Genomic DNA, 20,095 nt, shown 5'->3' on the forward strand with positions numbered 1-20,095 from the left:
CCACTGCTCTTTGCCCCCCCCTACGACCCTAACATGCCTGAGCTGGTGGGGGTCCTCAAGCCCCCCCCCCCAACAGAAGCGCTCCTTTATCTATGGCCTGCATGTTTTCACCATCCTGAGCCTCCCTCTTCCCAGCACATGCTCTGTTTCCGCAAAACTGAGTACGTGCAGGAGAGACTTTCCGCCCTGCACATGCATTGTATTGTGAAAACTGAGCATGCAGAGGGAGGGGGCTGCTATAGCCAAGAGCGTGCAGGCCACGAGTAAAGGAGCACTTCTGCTGGCAGGGCTTGGGGACCCCTCCCTACCAGCTAGTGGTCCAAACCTAAATCGGGGCCATTCAGGCCCTTCCTTGACTACGCCCCTGACAAGGCAATTGGCTATGCTCACTTGACCTGAAAATGCTTATACTTGTCTAACCATTCAGCAAAACTTCCTGAAGCATCTTTCTTTCACAGTAGTAGACACTCACTATCAGTACAAGGTAGTAGTAGTACTGTTTAGCCTGACAGAGGCACTAGAAGTTTTCACCATGTTTTGACAGTGGTAGCAGTTTATCTTTGCAAACAGAAGATATGGATTTTTCTGTATTTAGACAACTGTCTAGTAGCTATAGATATCAGATCAGATGTTTGTGCCCCCAAGTTGTCATACATTTTCTACAGAGCTTGAGGTTTTAAATACATTTCCAGAAACCCACCTCATTCCAGCCATGGAACTAACTTTTACAGGCGTTTGTCTGAATATAGTAGAATCACAAGTCTTATTACCATAGAGTAGAATGAAGAACCTGCTAGGATCTGTTAAAAAGGTCATCATTGTCGCCAATGTGACAACAAGATCATAGGAGTTCTCTGTAAACAGCAGGATAAATCAGCCACACAGTCCTGCTGCCCTCCAGAGAATTGAAGTTAAGCTATGGACTACTGAAGTGCCTCCATAGGACTCAATGCATGGTAAGGTGCTCAGAAACTTTTTCTAGATCTTTTTGAGTTCAGATGTTTTTATTTTCCAAAATTACTTAAACAAATAAAGTGAAAGTCAAACAGTTGCAATAGTAACCAGGCTGTGACAAACATCTGATCACATATTTGGAAGGTAGCCACATGTATATCAACTTTTTCCCAAATTGACTGGCAATTGTTCATAATTCCTTGTTTTTCATTAATTGCACCTTATTTACAGCACAGACAAACAGTATTCCACGGTGGTTCTCAGGCAACAAAGTAGTTGGTTGTCAATTACAAATTATCAGTTTTAAAGCAGTGTCTGTCAGAAAATTTAGGAGACAATCCTCCCATTTTGATAGAAGAACAAAACTTGAGGTAATAATACAATAGTTGGCATGTTGTCTTAAAGTTATATAAAGGAGGACGGTTTTTGTGAATTCTCTACGTAAGTATCACAGAATGTCACTGATTGCTGGAATCTGTAGTTTTAGTAGCTGAGATTTGATGCATATGGGCTGCTGTCTAGTTGGTAATGAGATAACAATTGATTATACTATCATCCTTGTTCATAGAGCTCTTTCTGAAGAGGCAACCAAAATTATTTGTTGTACCACACCTTGAGTGTATTTTATTTAGTTGTGCAATCAAGTTGAATGAAAGAATGAATACATTTATGTTAAAGGAACTTTTTTTTTTCTGTCTGTGGTTTTTTTTTTTGTGTGTGCAGATGAAGAGACAAAGTTAAATGTGGCCCTCTATAAGTGTGTCTGCGAAGGCATGTCATGTGGGAATGCAGACCAATGTGATGGGCAACAGTGCTTTGCCTCATTAAGCATAAATGATGGCAGTAAGGTTTACCAGAAAGGCTGCTTCCGAGTTTATGAACAAGGCAAGATGACGTGCAAAACACCGCCTTCCCCTGACCAGGCTGTGGAGTGCTGTCAAGGAGACTTCTGCAACATGAATATCACAGCCAAGTTGCCTAGAAGTAAGTCGTTCGTTTAAAGAGAGAAGCTAAATGCAATTGTTCTTTATTTTTGTTATTTTGTCCTCTGCTTCTGGGCTGTTTCACATTTTGTTACTGAGTGAACCTCAGTGTGTGGGTCTGACCTTTGGAATCCAGCAGCTTTGGTTAGCTCTTTGCAGGGGCTGATAACATAGGGTAGATAATGGTGGGAGTTTCATCTGCGGCTTTTCTAGAAACCGTATTGTCTGCCTGAGACAGAGCAGCTGTGAAAAGTTGGTTATCAAAAATTGTGATGTTAATGTAATAAAACACACTTTTCATCCTGCTAGACCAGGGTTATGTCGCTATATCAGCAGATGGAGGCAGAGAATCTGAACAGTTTGTGACAGCACCAATATAGAGAGTAGTGCAACTTGAAACATCTCAGTATTTCTCTGCCTCTATCAGATGGTACAGATTGGACTGGTGCAGCAGTAGTTTTCTCTCGAGTTAGGCCTGTCTTCCCAGGACAGTCTACAAGCTGCAGCCCTTGAGATTGAGCCTTGGCCTGATTCTAGCTCTCAGGGATCAGTCTACGGACTTTCCCCTGGTTGAGGGGTCTGACCTTCCAAGGCCCCAAGCTCTAGTCCATGGGCTTAGCTTTTGAGTCGGGCTTATAGTGGTCCCACAGGGGTGAGTCCCTTCCTAGGGTTACCATATGTCCAGGTTTCCCCGGACGTGTCCTTCTATTCAGGGCTGGGTTTTTTTTCCCCAGCCAGCCCATTTTGTCTGGGTTTCTGGGCTGGTTGGTTGGTGGACGGATGTGCTTGCCTTCTCCTGCCTGGCTGCCGAGACTTTAAGCGTAAGCCTTGCGAGACTTAGTGGAAGTCTTGCGAGGCCATCACTTGAAATCTTGGCAGCCATTTACAAGAAGCGGCGGTAGCAGGGAGGTCAGCGGCAGTGGGCAGGAAAGAGTGGGATTCTTTCCTGCACCAAAGAGGCCTCTAGACCACCAGGGGGAGGGAGAGAAGGAGGCAGGCTGCTCGTGGATGGGAGGGGAGGGAGATGAGAGGGGGACATGCAGTACATGGAGGAGAGGGGAAGGAAGGAAATAGAAAAAGGGTACAGACAGCACATGAATAGAAGGGGATGGAAAGAAGGGGGGGCATGCTGCTGATGGATGGGAGGGAAAGGAAAGGGGGGGGAACATACTCATGATGTTTGCTTTTTTGGAAATGTACATCGTTTTTAAATTTTGTATTTAGATTACAGAAGAAAATGCTTTTTTGTTACTTTTTACCAGTATTTTCACTGCTTATAGAATTTGGCTTTCTTGGGGGATCAAGGTGACTGTGTGACTGGGGTGGGGGGCAGCATTTTATTCGTTGTATCCTCTTTTTTGTCTCTGCAAATATGGTAACCCTATGTCTTCCCCTCCCCCAGGGTTTCCCCTTGTGGAGCAGGAGCTTGGAAGTTCTCTGCAGCTGCTTGCCTTACATTTGTTTTAAAAAAAATCTTTCTTTAATTGGATTTATTTAGAGGCAGGCAGCTACAGAGAAACGATAAGGCCCAGACCAAAAGCAATGGTGAGTCACTGCGCTTGCCTGTGCTTCTTAACAGGGCTCAACAGATCTTGGGCAGCTGATGCAACGCTGATGCTGGAGGGCAGGCACTATGGGGCATGTTAGAGTTGGCACATCAGCTGCATGGCTGGCTCCTTCTCTCATGCACACAGGGGGGGGGAGGGGTGGCAGCGATTGATGCATCAGGGGCCACCGTGGAGCATTTGCAGTCTTTTGGATTTGCATTAGTCCCCTGCAGCTTATTAAGCAGTCCCTCGTGACCTGCCTCTATAGCAGGCTCAATTTTGTGGGAAAAATGGTGGCCATTTTACTGCCAGACTGTCCGGGTCATGCATAGCCCACAGAAGTTCAGTGTTATTGGGTTTGGGGACTTCTATGTCCCCTTCCCTCAGCAGAGAGAAGGGAGCACAGGAACCAGTGGGAGACATGGGACCCCATATTGTGCAAACCCTCTCATTCTGTTCCATGGGGGATGCTTGAGGTGCTCAGAGGCAGGCTTGTGCTCATCAGGACTTGCAGGAGGCCTGGCCCCACCATATAAGAGTCCCAGAGTTCCGGGGGGGGGGGGGGGGGCTTTCAACCCTGATTGAGCTGTGATCCCACCTCTGTCCTTGGCAGAGAGCATTTGGAGTGATAGGAACACAGACGATGGGGCTCCCTCCTGGGAGATGTGCCCCCACCAGATGGAGGAGAGCTTTCTCCAGGGAAGGATGAGAGTTCTCCTTCAGTGAGGTTGTATTGCAAGGTGGAACTCGCCTCCTTGAACTACCAAGTCTCCACAGCTTTCTGTATCTCACCTGCGGGGCAGGAACAGCCTGTAGTGACTCCATATAGAAGGGTCTGTGTAAATGCTTGAAGATCTTTTCTTTCCATTCGGTACTCTTCAATTATGCTGGTGAATTGGGAGGTGCCAGATGATGTCCTTCTAGGCACCTGGCTCATGAGGTGGCCTTACTTTATTCCGCAGGGGAATTTGGACTAATTTTTGTGCCCTCTTCTAGAGTAGACGCCTTAGTGACAGCAGTCAACAAAAAGACTGATCTTAGTGAAGGGTGGGGCAGCCCTCAATGATTCACATGACCGCAAGGTAGAGTTTTTCCTCATGTAGGCCTTCACTATTTTCGTATGCTGGACATCTTGGTGTCCATTTACAGCAGGTATATAGTAAGAGCCTTCCTGAGATGGACACAGCAGTTGCCTGCTTCGCCAGAAGTGGTGCGCACAATTGAAAGCAGCCTTTCTGGCAGATGCTGTCTATGGTTTGGTGCGTATCTGTTTTTGTGAAGTGGCAGATGATTGTGGTGGCACGAAGATGGCTATGATTGCGATGTACGTTTTCCTGGTCAGTGACTCAGCCTCCAAGTCATGGTTGTTTGTTTTGGGTGTACTGAAGTTGAAGGTAGGCCAAAGTGGCTCCCCAACTCTGGGTGTGGGGGCTATGGTGTCAGGGTTCATTGCCTTCAGGATAGGAGGGTGCTGCTTCAGCATCATAGAGCCAGAAGGGTTTTCTCTTTTGTGGTGCAAGAAGATCCCAGAAGGGCTCCTCCTCCTCCTTCCACCACTACCAATGAGCTTCAATGCTTGTTTGTGGGCCCCTCCAAGAAGGTTCTGGTTGGAAGTTTTCTATTCCCTTCAGGAGTGGACCCTTATCACCACAGAGTACTGGGTGCTGGAGGTGCTTCAGCAGGACTGTGTCTTAGAGTTTGCAGAATCCATTTCAGACACCTTTATGGTGTTGTGTAAATCCTTTCTCAATGCCTGTGTGATTGATGTCAACTTATAGTGGCTGCTCTGTCAGGAGCTGCAGAGTCTGATTCATGAACTTGGCAGTGGCCATTATTCTATTTATTTTGTTGTGCTCAAAAAAAGGATGGTCCTTTTGGCCTTTCAGGGGTCAGCACCTCCAGTCAAGTTCTGCACTTTTGTATGGAGATCTTAAGATTAGTTATTACTGCGGTCAGGCTGGAGGAGTTCCTCAAATTTCTAGATCTCTGAGGCTTACTTTCACATCATGATCAGGGCTGAGCACAAATTGTTCCTGTGCTTTTGCATGCTCGCTCAGCGTTTTCAGTTGTTCTCTGTCTTTTTCAGTCTGGCCATCACCATGAAAACCTTTTCCGAAGTCATGGTAGACATGGCAGCGTTTCTGTGCAGGCAGGACTTTCATCTTCATCTGTACTTAGACGACTGGCTTATTTGGACCAAATCCAAGTCAACGTCAAGGGCGGCTACCTCCCTGCTGCTGGGTTCCTCAACTGGGTAGTGAATTATGCCAAAAGTCAGCTGGTGCTGTCACAGAGGTTGAACATCTTTTTGATATCAAATGCGGTATGGCATTCTTGTTGTAGGAACAGATGAATAAATGCTAGGCCTGGAAAAACATTTTCTGTATGCAGAAGGCTTCCTGGGCTTGGGATTACTTTCAGCTCCTTGGGTCCATGGCAGTGATCCTGGAGGTCATTCATAGGCAAAGGCCCATATGAGACTGCTGCAGTGGGCATCATTAGCCCACTAGACCCCAGGGTCTGAGGAATTAAAGACCAGAATCTGCTCAGCAGGGCTTTGTAGAACTGCCTCAGATGGTGGGATTCTCCTTTTCATCTTCTCAAGGGGGTTTCTTTGGACCCTCTGCACTGGGTGTTGCTCATCCATAATGCATACCTGGGGGACTTGGAAGTCCACTGTCTGGGGCAGATGATGCAGAGGTGGTGGTCTATATCATACGCACAGAACTGCCTTAACATGTAAATGCAAGGGATGCATACATGTGGGTGGGGCAAGGACACGTCTCCCACTTAAAGTACGTGCTTAAGTGCTGCTCTTAGGTGCATCTGTTTACTCCTTCCATAGACCTGGCATTAGTGGACACCTAAATGTTCCTATTTTTCTGATGACTTGTGCTGTGATAGAATATGTGCACCTTGTGCTGCATCTGGGTGCCCAAATGCAGGCGCTGTTATACAATTGCTCTCATGTGACTTGTTAAATGTTAACTTTTAATTAAAAAAAAAAAAAAAAGTAGCAGTGAATCAGCTGGAAGGGTGTCCAAACTTTGGACTTGCCATATTCACTTTTTGTTTTCATAAGAACTTAAGAATAGCCATACTGGGTCAGACCAATGGTCCATGTAGCCCAGTATCCTGCTTCCAACAGTGCTGTTGGAAGCAGAAAAGTCACAAGTACCTAGCAGAAACCCAAATAGTAGTAGCATTCCATGCTACCAATCCCGGGGCAAGGAGTGGCTTCCTCCATGTCCATCTCAATAACAGACTATAGACGTTTCCTCCAGGAACTTATCCAAACCTATTTTAAACCCAGATGCGCTAACTGCTGTTACCATATTCTCCAGCAGCGAGTTCCAGAGCTTAACTCTTCTTTAAGTGAAAAATTATTTCCTCCTATTTGTTTTAAATGTTAAGCCTGGGGGGAGGGGGGTAAGTGCTGCCTCTGGGGGAGAAGGGCTAGAAAATAAAACAGCTGCCTCTAAGGGAGGGGAGGAGGAGGAAGAGGAGCTGCCTTTGGATGGTCCAAGGAAAAACATTTGCCTGCTTGGCAGGGGGCGGGGGGGGGGGGACGACGACTGTGTTTTTCTATCAGTGTGCATGGTATGGGGAAATGCTGGTATGGAGGGAGGAAGGGAGAAAGAGCTGGGATTTGGAGAAGGAGAAAAAGGGAGGGTGCTGGTATCAGGCCTAAGGAGGGGGAGAGGGAAAGTGCACTCTCCCCTTGCTAAATTATGTGAATGTGAGAGGGGGCATAATTAGAGAAATTTCCCATGGTGCACACTCATTTCAGTTAAAAGAAAAAAAATATATAAGTAGCTCCACTGTTTTGATATGCTGTCTTCAAATTCAGTGTTTGTCTGGTGTGTATGTGTTGAATAACCATAATGAATATGTATGAGATATACGTATGCAAATTAATATGCTAATGTGTCAAGTCCCACCCTTCCCCTCTCCCCAGTGAAACAGTCAAACTGCCCATGCCAGGCAATCAGGGGAGCCCTCTGAAGGGCTAGCATTGAATGGCCTGATAGAGATAAAAATAAAACTGCCACTAATATGATATCTAATTTCCACCAAGTCCACAAATCTGTACTGGCCAATATCGCCCTTTAGTTAGGATCTATAGTAAATGTCTAAATAGTTTTGCAATATACATTTAGATTCAATCAACAGTTTTACAACTCTGAGGTCTGACTAATGCTGTATTAAATGGATAGCCAGTAGATATTAAGAAAACCAGCAGGTTTATACAGTTTACTATCACAATATCACTGATTAATCAGCAGAGGAGGGGTCAGTTGAAGCAGTATAGGAGCAGTATTAAGCAGAGGTTATGTCAGCTTCTGCTCTTTTAGGGATTCATTGAAATAATGTAATTTGACCTAAACTTTAACACACACCTGTATGAGGTTCTTGCCTTGATATGAGCCTGAAGATTCTCATCCCATTTAACCAGTCAGATTTTCATAATAAGCAATAAGGCTTCTTCTGATACACTGCAATCCATGGGACCTAAATATGGCTTGTATGTGCCTTTGCATAATAACTATGACCTAATAAAGAATTTTGTTTCATAAGCATATCCATTTGTGATGGACTCGCAGTTCTGTTTATCGCCATATCAGTTTACAAAATTGTATGTCTGTAATAAAGAGAAATGTAAGATCCTTGATCTAGAACAGCAGTGACTCCTGCTGGTACCTTTTGAGTTTTTGTATTTTCGGATGACAGATGTGCATAAACTACAGACTTACACATGCCCACCAAGAAATAAATACAATAGATACCTTTAATATGATAGCAGAATAATCAGCTCACACAGCTTCTGGTTACAGATAGAAGGTATTCATGGCAATCTCTTGCTTCCCTTGTAAAGGAAAAGGGCATGAAGGGTCTGGAGCGCAGAGACTTGCAGCTGTTCTCTATGGTGCACAGAGATAGAATATCGGAGTAAAAAGCCAAAGAAAAGAAAAAAATGCTTCAAAGAAGTTCCCCTTAAAAATACCAGTGCATAGTGCAGTTATACTTTTGCTTTGCCGAGCCCAAAACAGGACAGAGCCTGGACACGGCAACTGATCAAAATATGTACGCATGCACAGAGCCTACTACTACTATTTAGCATTTCTATAGCACTACAAGGCATACGCAGTGCTGCACAAACATAGAAGAAAGATAGTCCCTGCTCAAAGAGCTTACAATCTAATAGACAAAAAATAAATAAAGTAAGCAAATCAAATCAATTAATGTGAACGGGAAGGAAGAGAGGAGGGTAGGTGGAGGCGAGTGGTTACAAGTGGTTACGAGTCAAAAGCAATGTTAAAGAGGTGGGCTTTCAGTCTAGATTTAAAGGTGGCCAAGGAAGGGGCAAGATGTAGGGGCTCAGAAAGTTTATTCCAGGCGTAGGGTGCAGCGAGACAGAAGGCGCGAAGTCTGGAGTTGGCAGTAGTGGAGAAGGGAACAGATAAGAAGGATTTATCCATGGAGCGGAGTGCACGGGAAGGGGTGTAGGGATGGACGAGTGTGGAGAGATACTGGGGAGCAGCAGAGTGAGTACATTTATAGGTTAGTAGAAGAAGTTTGAACAGGATGCGAAAACGGATAGGGAGCCAGTGAAGGGTCTTGAGGAGAGGGGTAGTATGAGTAAAGTGACCCTGGCGGAAGATGAGACGGGCAGCAGAGTTTTAAACGACTGGAGAGGGGAGAGGTGACTAAGTGGGAGGCCAGCAAGAAGCAGATTGCAGTAGTCTAAACGAGAGGTGATAAGGGTGTGGATGAGGGTTTTGGTAGAGTGCTCGGAAAGAAAGGGGCGGATTTTACGGATGTTGTAAAGAAAGAAACGACAGGTCTTGGCAATCTGCTGGATATGAGCAGAGAAGGAGAGAGAAGAGTCAAAGATGACCCCAAGGTTTCGAGCTGAGGAGACAGGGAGAATGAGAGAGCCATCAACAGAAATAGAAAGCGGGGGGAGCGGGGAGGTGGGTTTGGGGGGGGGGGGGAATGAGAAGCTCAGTTTTGGTCATATTTAATTTCAGGTGGCATTGAGACATCCAGACAGCAATGTCAGACAAGCACGCTGAAACTTTGGTTTGGATGCAAGGTGAGATATCAGGGGTAGAAAGGTAGATTTGGGAGTCATCAGCATAGAGATGGTAGGAAAAGCCATGGGATGAGATTAATGAACCAAGGGAAGAAGTGTAGATAGAAAAGAGGAGGGGACCAAGAACAGAACCCTGAGGTACGCCGACAGGCAGAGGGATAGAAGTAGAAGAGGAGCCACCAGAGTGAACACTAAAGGTGCGGAGGGAGAGGTAGGAAGAGAACCAGGAAAGGACAGAGCCCTGGAATCCAAGTGAGGACAGGGTATCGAGAAGTATGCTGTGATCGACAGTGTCAAAAGCAGCGGAAAGATCAAGAAGAATGAGGATGGAATATTGACCTCTGGATTTAGCCAGTAATAGGTCATTGGAGACTTTAGTAAGCGCAGTTTCGGTTGGATATAATAATCCTGTTTGGCACGTAAAAGACCAGGGTAGTGTGCATGTATACAGAGAGAAATGTTACTCTCCCTCAGTTATTAACTGAAAGGAAATGTGAAGGCCCCTGGCTGTGGCAGGGAGGATTCAGTAGCAAAACAGTGCAAATATGGGCATGTCAGATAAGAACAACAGAAGTGAGGCCAAAGGTGTAAGGCCTTGTTGGATACCTAGGGAGAGGCCTCTGAAAAGCCCAATTCACAGACTGTGAGCTCAATTTCTAATGACAAAAGCAGGTTTCTTCCATTCTGCATCATGCCTCTGCTGGTCATAATTGATACGTTGTCACAGGTCATCTATTATTGTCCTTTTTCCTTTTATTTAGGTGAGTCGTACTTTTATAATTAGGTGCTCTCATCAAATCATAAAACTGAGTTTTTAAATAATCTTTGCTCTGTTTTTCTTTTTAAGGTAATTCACTGGAAGAAGCAGCTTTGGGTTACAGCTTGGAGACGCTGATCAGTGTTATACTGGCTCCTGTGGTAGTGCTGCTGATTCTTTCTGCGGTAGCTGTGCTGGTCTTCCGAAAAATCCAGCAGCGACACATGGAGCGACTTAGTGCTAGGGATGCTGAGTATGGAACCATAGATGGACTCATTGCATCTAATGTTGGAGACAGCACATTAGCAGTAAGTTCTGAATGAGAATAATGATGAAAATTGAAAACATGGGAAAGCCTGGTACTTTAAACCTAGATGTTTTGAAACTGTGGCCATTAAAATGGAGTAAATACAATTAAAGGCAGTACCATTGCATAACGGTTTATGAAAGTGGCTAGAATGCTGGGGTTGGACAGTGAAGAAACAGGAGGAAATGAAGGCTAGATCAACAGCCTCATGTGTATGTAATAACTATTCCTTAGAAAATGGACAAATGTGTTCAGTAAAAACTAATTCAAATCTTTTTTTTTTTTTCTTTAAAAATATGGAACACTTCCCGAATTTGCTTGTCATCCTTGCGCGGGGTCTATGCTAATCTTGTCTGTATCGTTCCAATTTTTGTATACGTGCTGCCAATTTTTCACTCTTTCAAAAAGTCCAAAGACCAGGGGACACATTTAAAACAAATAGGAGGAAATATTTTTTCACTCAAAGAATAGTTAAGCTTTGGAACTCATTGCTGGAGGATATGGTAACAGTGGTTAGCATATCTGGGTTTAAAAAAGGTTTGGTCAAGTTCCTGGAGGAAAGGTCAATAGTCTGCTATTGAGATAAACATGAGAAACTCACTGCTTGCCCCGGGATTGGTAGCATGGAATGTTCTACTGTTTGAGTTTCTGCCAGGTACTTGTGGCCTGGATTGGTCACTGTTGAAAGCAGGATACTGGACTAGATGGACCATTGTGCTGGTCTTCCGAAAAATCCAGCAGCGACACATGGAGCGACTTAGTGCTAGGGATGCTGAGTATGGAACCATAGATGGACTCATTGCATCTAATGTTGGAGACAGCACATTAGCAGTAAGTTCTGAATGAGAATAATGATGGAAATTGAAAACATGGGAAAGCCTGGTACTTTAAACCTAGATGTTTTGAAACTGTGGCCATTAAAGTGCTGTTCTTGACTTTTTTCCCTAGTGATGTCACTCCCCCCCCCCCAGCACTAATCTCTGTGCTGGCTTTTTGGGTCTTGCAGCCACTGATTTTACTCTTTTGCTTTATGAGAAATTAGCTAGTGTCTGGGGTTGGAGGGAGAAGACGGCATGGCATTTGAATTTTTCCATATTATAAGTTCTTATCTCTCTGGGCCCCAGGTTTTGTGTTAGGCCCTATTTTATTTCTCCCTAAGACAATAACTTCATGGATTAGGATTGGCCCTGTTGTAAGAATAGCTGCAATCTTCAGATGCAATTAGTTCTAGAGATGGCTTTTCACACACCATCTCCCCTTCCTTTATGTCTGTTTTCATGTGGTTGGGTACTCCTGGTTAAGAGGGCAGAAGTCTCTAGCTAAGGTCAGGTGCTTAGGGTGGTTGACAGGTATGCATGACTTGGCATAAATTGTCCATGACAAGCACATTAAATCCAGTTTAAGAGCTCCAAAGGTTCTGTCAGGGTGGCTTGTCAGACCTGAAGAAGTGAGATTGAGCAATAAATCCCGTCCTCCTCTAAATAACACCAAGGCTTTCTCAAGTTTATCTGGTTCTCCACTGGGAGGGTTGAGATGGGATGTGAATACTACAGCCTTTGCCTTCACCCCATTTGAGTCTTAAAGGAAACTGAGATTCAAACAAGAGAGAAGAAACTAAGTCTCAACCAGAGAAATGTTTGTGGCTCTCCTGTTTGCTGAGAATTGTGATTAGGACTCTGAGAAAGAAGAAAGTTCCTAAAGACCTCTTCAGTGAAGCAGAGGCAGGAATGATTACCAGACAGGTGACAGTAGTGCCCAGACTAGAAATAAGCCAAAAATAAAGGTGTCAAACTCAGTCCTGGGATCTCCAGAGAAGGGAATGGAGGCCTTTTGCATTCATACTAGTGGAAAGATTGTGTGCTGTTTCTGAATAATTTGAATATTTTTGTCTGGCGATTTGTAAGGGGGATAAAGCACTTAACCAGCTAGGATAACCACATAAATAGGACCGTATAAAACACAGTACTATCTTTATGTGCTTCATCTTAGCCGGTTACGTGCTGAATATTACACTTAACCAGCTATGCTTTATCTGGCCTCATTTGGCTGGATATTCATTTCCGGTGCCTGGACATGGCCCGGCATTGAATATCTGGGAATAAAGCCAGCTGAATATTGTGAACAAGGATTGGAGTTTGTCTGAATGAGAGATGTTTTTAAAATGAACTCTTTGGATTCTTTTTCTGCAGTGGGGGGTGGGGTGGAGAGATGATAATGGAGCACAACCTTTTAAGTGAACAATTCTGTCAGTTATCCCACACACTTTGATAAGTCTTACCATACTGACTTCCAGTGCAAGGTGTGTGTTCTCAGCAGAAAGGAGATCACAGCTGTCCCAGGTAGGGCCTATAGGGGGATGGAACAGGCCCATGTATGGGGCAGTGCAGCTGAGGGGCCTGTTTTGCCCTCCCAACAAGCACTGCCTGAGGCAGCAATGATTTCCCTTTTGCTCTGAGGATGCACACCTTACACTTGAGATTTGGGGGTGGGTGGGTGGGGAAGAATTACAGAGAGAACTTTTAGATGCAGCCATTTGGGCACCCAAAAGTCCGGCATCCATACAGTGGTGCCCAAGTATCATGGGTGCCCAAACAGCGGTGTTCAAAATTTATGCACTGTGCTCTCTCTCTCTCCTTCTTAAAACAGTGAATATGCATGAAATAAATATTTATTTATTTTATTTGTTACATTTGTACCCCACATTTTCCCACCTATTCGCAGGCTCATTGTGGCTTACATGTTGCCGGAGAGGTGTTGGTAGACTCCGGAGTAAACAGTTACAAATACAAGGTTAAGTAGTGATAGAAAAGGTTTATGTGATGGGAACCACAAAAGGTTCATGTGGTGGGACCACATGATGGAAGTCAGGAGCAGATGGATTTGTAGGAGATCTTAACGAACTGTAATGTTGTGGTGTTGCGAAATACATGTTTTAATTGGGGTGGAAGGATATACCTTTTGAAACAGGTGAGTTTTTAGTCTTTTCCTGAATTGGAGGTGATTGTGCGTGGTTTTCACGGCTTTCAGTAGAGCGTTCCACAATTGTGTGCTGATGTAGGAAAAATTGGATGCGTAGGTAGATTTGTATTTTAGTCCTTTGCAGCTTGGAAAATTGAGATTTAGGTATTTGCGAGCTGAAGTGGTTGTGTTTCTGGTTGGTAGGTCAATCAAGTCTGTCATATATCCTGGTGCTTCACCATAGATGATTTTGTGAACCATGGTGCAGATTTTGAAGGCGATGCGTTCTTTGATTGGGAGCCAGTGTAGTTTTTCGCGTAGGGGTGTTTATTTATTTATTTATTTATTTATTGCATTTGTACCCCACATTTTCCCACCTTTTTGCGGGTTCAGTGTGGCTTACAATACGTTGTGAAAACTGGAAGTACATTTTGTTACAGCTCAGTTATGGATTACATTATGAAGCGTTATGCGAGACAAGTCTTGTAGCAAGGAATATAAATGGAAAAGATCATTGAGACATTGGAAGGAAAGAACGGGAAACTAAAAGGGGCGATACATTGGAGGGAACCAGCGGGAAACAGGAGGGGCGGTATATAATAACAGGCAAGCATTTGGTATACATTTTCTGTGAGTAAGGTATGAGTGTGGTAAGTTTGCGGGGGATGAGAAGGTGAGGTAGGGGATGGGAATTCATAGTGGCTATAGTGATGTATTGTTGAACAGTGAGTGCGGTTTTATGTGTTTTGGTTCTTTCCGTAAATTTCCTCAAAGAGGTGGGTCTTCAGTAGTTTGCGGAAGGTTTTTTGCTCGTGGATCGTTTTCAGGTTGCGTGGCAATGAATTCCAGTACTGCGTGCTCATGTAGGAAAAGGTTGACGCGTGCAGTGTTTTGTATTTCAAGCCCTTGCAATTAGGGAAGTGGAGGTTGAGGAAAGTTCGGGATGATCTTTTGGCGTTTCTTGGTGGTAAGTCTATTAAATCCGACATGTAGGCTGGGGCTTCACCGTGAATGATTTTGTGGACTAATGTGCACACTTTAAAAGTAATGCGTTCTTTAAGTGGGAGCCAGTGTAGCTTCTCTCGTAAGGGTTTTGCACTTTCATACTTTGGTTTTCCTAAGATGAGTCTGGCTGCTGTATTCTGGGCTGTTTGGAGTTTTCTCAGTATTTGCTTTTTGCAACCTGCATATAGTGAGTTGCAGTAATCCAGATGGCTAAGAACGAGGGATTGCACCAGGCTACGAAAGACTGATCTTGCACTTTCAAATCGTGTTTTACCGAAGATGAGTCTTGCCGCCGTATTTTGAGCGGTCTGAAGTTTCCTAGAGATGTGTTCTTTGCATCCCGCATAAATTCCATTGCAATAGTCAGCATGGCTTAGCACCATCAATTGTATCAGGTTGCGGAATATTTTCATTGGGAAGAATTGTTTCACACGTTTGAGTTTCCACATTGTGAAGAACATTCTTTTCGTTGTGGATTTTACTTGGTTCTCTAGTGTTAGGTAGCGGTCCAGTGTTTCACCGAGGATTTTCAGGCTGTCTGAGACGGGAGGGTGTGATCTGAGGTGCTGATACTTGTGGGGTTGTCCGTGCTGTATTGGGATGAGAGGATGAGACAGTGGGTTTTTTCATTGTTGAGTTTAAGTTGAAATGCCTTTGCCCATGCGTCCATGATGTTTAGGCCGGTCTTGATTTCATTGGTGATTTCTGTCAGGGTGGATTTGTAAGGAATGTATATAGTAACACCGTCTGCATAGATGAAAGGGTTAAGGTCATGGTTGGATAAGGTCTTAGCTAGTGGGGTCATCATTAAGTTGAAGAGGATCGGCGATAGTGGCGATCCTTGTGGTACTCCACAATCAGCTTTCCAAGATGATGATATGCTTGATTTTGAATTTACTTGATATGTTTTTGTGGTTAGGAAACCTTCAAGCCATTTGAGTATTTTTCCTCCAATCCTGATCTTGTCGAGTACTCTCATTAATATGTTGTGGTTTACCATGTCGAATGCACTGGACATGTCGAATTGGAGGAGGAGGAGGATGTTGTTACCTATTGCTATTTGTTGCTTGAATTTGGCTAGGAGAGTGATGAGTACTGTTTCTGTACTGTGTAGAGGGCGAAAGCCTGACTGTGATTCATGTAGTACTGAGAATTTGTTTATGTACTCTGCGAGTTGCTTGGTCACCATACTTTCCATCATTTTGATTGACAGTGGGATGGATGCTACAGGTCGGTAATTGATGATTTAATTTGCTTTTTTCGAGGTGTCGTTTGGTATCGGGGTGAGTAAGATGTTGCCATGTTCCTTCGGGAAGAGACCTTGCTGGAGCAGGTAGTTTAGGTGGGATGTGAGATCTTCTGTGAAGTGGGCAGGGGCGGATTTCAGTAGGTAGTTGGGGCAGGTATCTAGTTTGCAGTGGGTGTTGGCGAACCTTCTGAGTGTTTGTGCTATTATGTCAATGCTTAGGGGGGTGAAGTTCTGCCAGATGCGGTCGCCTATGGGTGGGTCAAGTTCGTCGAAGTTTTCGATGTCTGAGTTGTTTTTGGGTAACATGTTGCATAGGTTTACTATTTTTTCGTTGAAGTACTTAGCAAGTTTGTCTGCAGATGGGATGTCTGTGCTAGTGGCGGTGATTGGGTTGGTATCCAGTGGTTTGTTCACGAATTGGTATAGTTTCTTCGTATCTTTGTAGTCTAATCCTATTTTAGTGTTAGTTTTACATAGAGCAACCACTATATGCAAATGTATCTCATATGCAACCACTATATGCAAATGTATCACATCTGTCAGGGTGCTTATGTCTCCACATCATAGGCAGTGTCTGAAATATACTTTGAAGTCAGCTAAGTCAGGAATCATGTAACTATTATCTCCTAGACAGGCTTGGGAATCACTGACATATAAAATCACCCCCACATGTCTGTGATATGTTCTAAGATAATGCCAATATCCACTTAGCAAAAAGTAGCTTATTTGAAGCTTATTTTATAAAGTCAGTATAGGTGTTGAGATAAGCCTTTTAGAAAACAGGCATCTAGAAATAGCTCTAATAATGTACATATGCTGAAGTTGATGTTAATATGTGCATGTATTCTATGTTGTGTCTACTGCACATTTTAGAAAATAAGTGTGTATGTTGCAACTCTTCCTATGCTCCACTCAGACTTCGGCCCCGGGAATGCCTGTGCTCTCCGTTTGTATAAGTATGCATCATCCTGTTGGTGTGTGCGTAAACAGCTGCACATTTTTTAAGAACATTTTTCTCATGCATAAATTGGCTTTACACATAGGAAAAACATTATAAAAGTCCCCATTAGCAGCGTTAAAGTAGGTTTTAATGCCAGTCAGGCTCCCTTAAATTACACTCTAGGGATAGCCAACAAGAAGCTCACTTTGGGATAATTATTTGTAGTGTTTCTGCCTTGAGATCTCTCTGTATCATTCCCAGTATTAAGAATACAGTGAGGTTTTAATGATCTGATTGAAAAATCTATAATGGCTTCAGATGTGGGCTATCACCGCTGAGTGTTGCGTGATTGCATTCATCACCTCCTTTCATCTCCTCCCTTCCCCTGTGCATTCACACAGCTCAATAGAGAGACCCCACTGGAGTGCTTTTCTCGTGGTTGTCACAAGGTGGAGCCAAAGAGCAATGCCATGGGAGCTGAAGAACCACCATGCCCTAAAGAATCCGGCCATAGGTGTTCTGCAGGGAACTGAGGAGAGGCTAAAGAGATAAAGCCTTGGGGGAGGAGGGAGGGAGGGAAGGAAGGAAGGAAGTGGGGTGTATGCTGATACCACTGCATATGTTTTGTGGTTGCTTGCTAACTGTTATGATATTTGTATACCATATGGGAGAGTGGGGTGGTGTTGGGATTAACTATGTAAAAATGTGGAAAGACACAAGTTTAATATTCAGTTTGTTTTTGTGTTTGGAACTGTATACTTGGAATTCGTCCAATAAAGACTTGAATGAAAAAGAATCATTTGTTTGATTCATATATATTTATCTTTTAGCACCTATTACTGATTTTAACAAATGTGAATAAAAAAAATGAGTTACTAATAGAGTGAATGATGCCTAAAAACACAACATATTTGAATTTCCTACCGTATTTAATATGGACACATTCAGTTGTAAAAGGCAAGATTTTGTTAAGGCAACAAAAGTGTATTTTTCACATATATTTTATTGGGGAATGGCCTTATGCATATAGGTTCAAAATCTAGCATGCAGTAAGTGCAGATCCTGTGTAGTTGATGCAGGGGGTGTGCCCCAGGATCTGTCCTGTGCTAACCACACAAGAGCAGGCACTTAGTTCAGAGGCACTACATTACATGAAGAGACAGAGTGGGGGCACCTGTTCTATTTGCCACAGCATGGAATGTGGTGCCAGTTTGAGAGCCCCCCCTCCCATCTCCCCTTAGTCCAACCTCTGCTCATCAGTTGCAAACCTCTCCCCCAGGTCATTAAACCCTGCCCCCTGAGTCTAAGTCCCACCCACCCCACCCCTTCCACAGAGCCCAACTCTCCCCTAAATTCTTCACACCACCCGCTATTACCACTAGGGTTTCCAAGGTGTTTCATTTGCCTGAGCAGGAGCCCCTTATACGTTAGGATGACACCTAGTACTCTGAGATTAGCACTAGGGGTCATAAATGCAGTTTTGAATCTGACGTCTTTGGATGTAAGCAGAAGGGGGACTACTCGTGCCTAAAATCACTAGAATACAAGGGAGATCACTGGGTGGGGGGAGATGAACTTTGTGGTGTGTTAGGGTTTTGTGTCTTGGGAGAAAGGCTTGAACCTAGGGGGAAAATGGTGGGTGGGGATGGTTTGCGATTTTGGGGGGTTGAGTTGGACTAGGGAATGTGTTGGCAGGGTACTTCTTGCTGCAGCGCAGTTGTACTTAACAAACCTCTTGAACTTGCATAAAGAGCATCCGCGCTATTGGCAGTTATGACTGCTATTTCATGGTACTGATTTGCATGCTAGCTGTCACAACCTGGCCATTCCTCTCCTCCTCTCCTGTCAGGTCCTCAAATTGCCCCCACCTGTGTTAAACAGCTGGTGCTGGTATTTTACTGCATTGGCTGGTTTTGACGCTTGGTAACAATTAACACGAGGCCATGCTAATGTCTACCACATGGCAAAATCTGCACTAGTAGTTTAATGCAGCTTCGTAAAAGGTCTCTTTAGTTTTGTAAAGTATGATGACCTTTAACATTCTCTTTAATGGGTTATTTTTTTCCTTAGTATCTTCTGCCATCTTGTGGGATACTACAGAATAGTCCTAAACAGCATCTTGCTCATAAAAGCTTCATTGTTCAACTCTTGATATTTTTAATTTGTCAATCCACACTGCTTTGGGAATGAACTAGAGAAGGATGACTAATTATATATTTGCTTTATGACATTTTGCTTTATTTAATAAGCTTAGCATCAGATGCATTGAAGATTTTCTCCTTAAGTACATTTCACTGTACATGTATAAATCAGTAAGTTATGGTACATAATCACATATAAAAAAAACCTTTTTCATGTGCTCGACATATTTCTTAATTGAAAAGTTCTTGTTAGCCTCAGAATTCACTAACTTTATTTTTTGTTTGCAGGATTTATTGGACCACTCCTGTACGTCTGGGAGTGGCTCTGGTCTTCCTTTCTTGGTACAGCGAACTGTGGCTCGCCAGATCACACTAGCTGAATGTGTAGGTCAGTGCCATTTTTAATTCATAAGAAAACTACCTTATTTAAGAAAGATGGAAAAACATAAGCAGTGATACAATATATAAGCCTAATTACCTTTCAGTGCTCATTAAATCCTTAAACTAGGAGTGAATCCTAGTCACAGCATCAAAATTGAAATCTCAAATTAAACACAAAATGATTTAAATGGATAATGAGCAGAGAGTACAGGATACAGAATAGTTTGAGAATTTTACAGCTGGATTAAAAAGCTAGTAAAAAGTGTTACATCATTTTTGTTTACCCTCTGAGACTGTTCTTTTTAACCAAGTTGGAGGCTGCTTACCTGAACAAATGTATTGGAGTGTGCATATCAAGCTCTTAGAGTACTGTGGAGCACTGACCTATATACTAGAAAGATGCAGAAGAACAGAAGTGCTGTACTGGCTCAGACTGAGGGTCCTTGAGACTTAGTATCCTGTTTCTAGAAACTAGTCCAGGTCCCAGAAAGCAGCTAAGTTTCATGCTGCTTATTCCAAAGTCTATCTTAATAAGTCTGTGAACCTTTCCTCTGGGAATTTGTTTTAGGATCTCTTTAATCATGGTCTTAATTTAGGCAAGTCACTTTGGGACAGTGCTTAGCGGTGTATGAAATAGCACACGCTGTCAGTGCACGAGCATGGTAACGGTTACTGTGCTGGCATGACAGTTAATTCGAGTGTTATGGGGTGAGAACTGGGCAGGTTATTGTGAGAGAATGGGCACAGTGAGTTAGCACACGGTACTTTCCTGCATG

At 43.7% G+C, this 20,095-nt stretch overlaps 1 protein-coding gene and 1 non-coding gene across 5 annotated transcripts in view; one reads left to right on the forward strand and one right to left on the reverse strand.

Moving 5' to 3' along the window:
* Positions 1-20,095, forward strand: part of ACVR1 (activin A receptor type 1) — a 210,513-nt gene that overhangs the window by 105,456 nt on the left and 84,962 nt on the right. For all 4 annotated transcript variants that reach the window (XM_030209128.1, XM_030209131.1, XM_030209132.1 and 1 more), the window contains exons 3-6: positions 1,678-1,938; positions 10,429-10,535; positions 11,366-11,476; positions 19,227-19,326. In XM_030209128.1, the coding sequence (XP_030064988.1) occupies positions 1,678-1,938; positions 10,429-10,535; positions 11,366-11,476; positions 19,227-19,326 (579 nt within the window). The remainder of the gene's footprint in view (positions 1-1,677; positions 1,939-10,428; positions 10,536-11,365; positions 11,477-19,226; positions 19,327-20,095) is intronic.
* LOC115475220 lies at positions 10,936-11,041 on the reverse strand. The gene has a single exon (XR_003942992.1). It is a non-coding gene; the product is annotated as a U6 spliceosomal RNA (small nuclear RNA).

This window comes from Microcaecilia unicolor, chromosome 7, assembly GCF_901765095.1.
Source record: "Microcaecilia unicolor chromosome 7, aMicUni1.1, whole genome shotgun sequence".
NCBI lineage: Eukaryota > Metazoa > Chordata > Amphibia > Gymnophiona > Siphonopidae > Microcaecilia > Microcaecilia unicolor.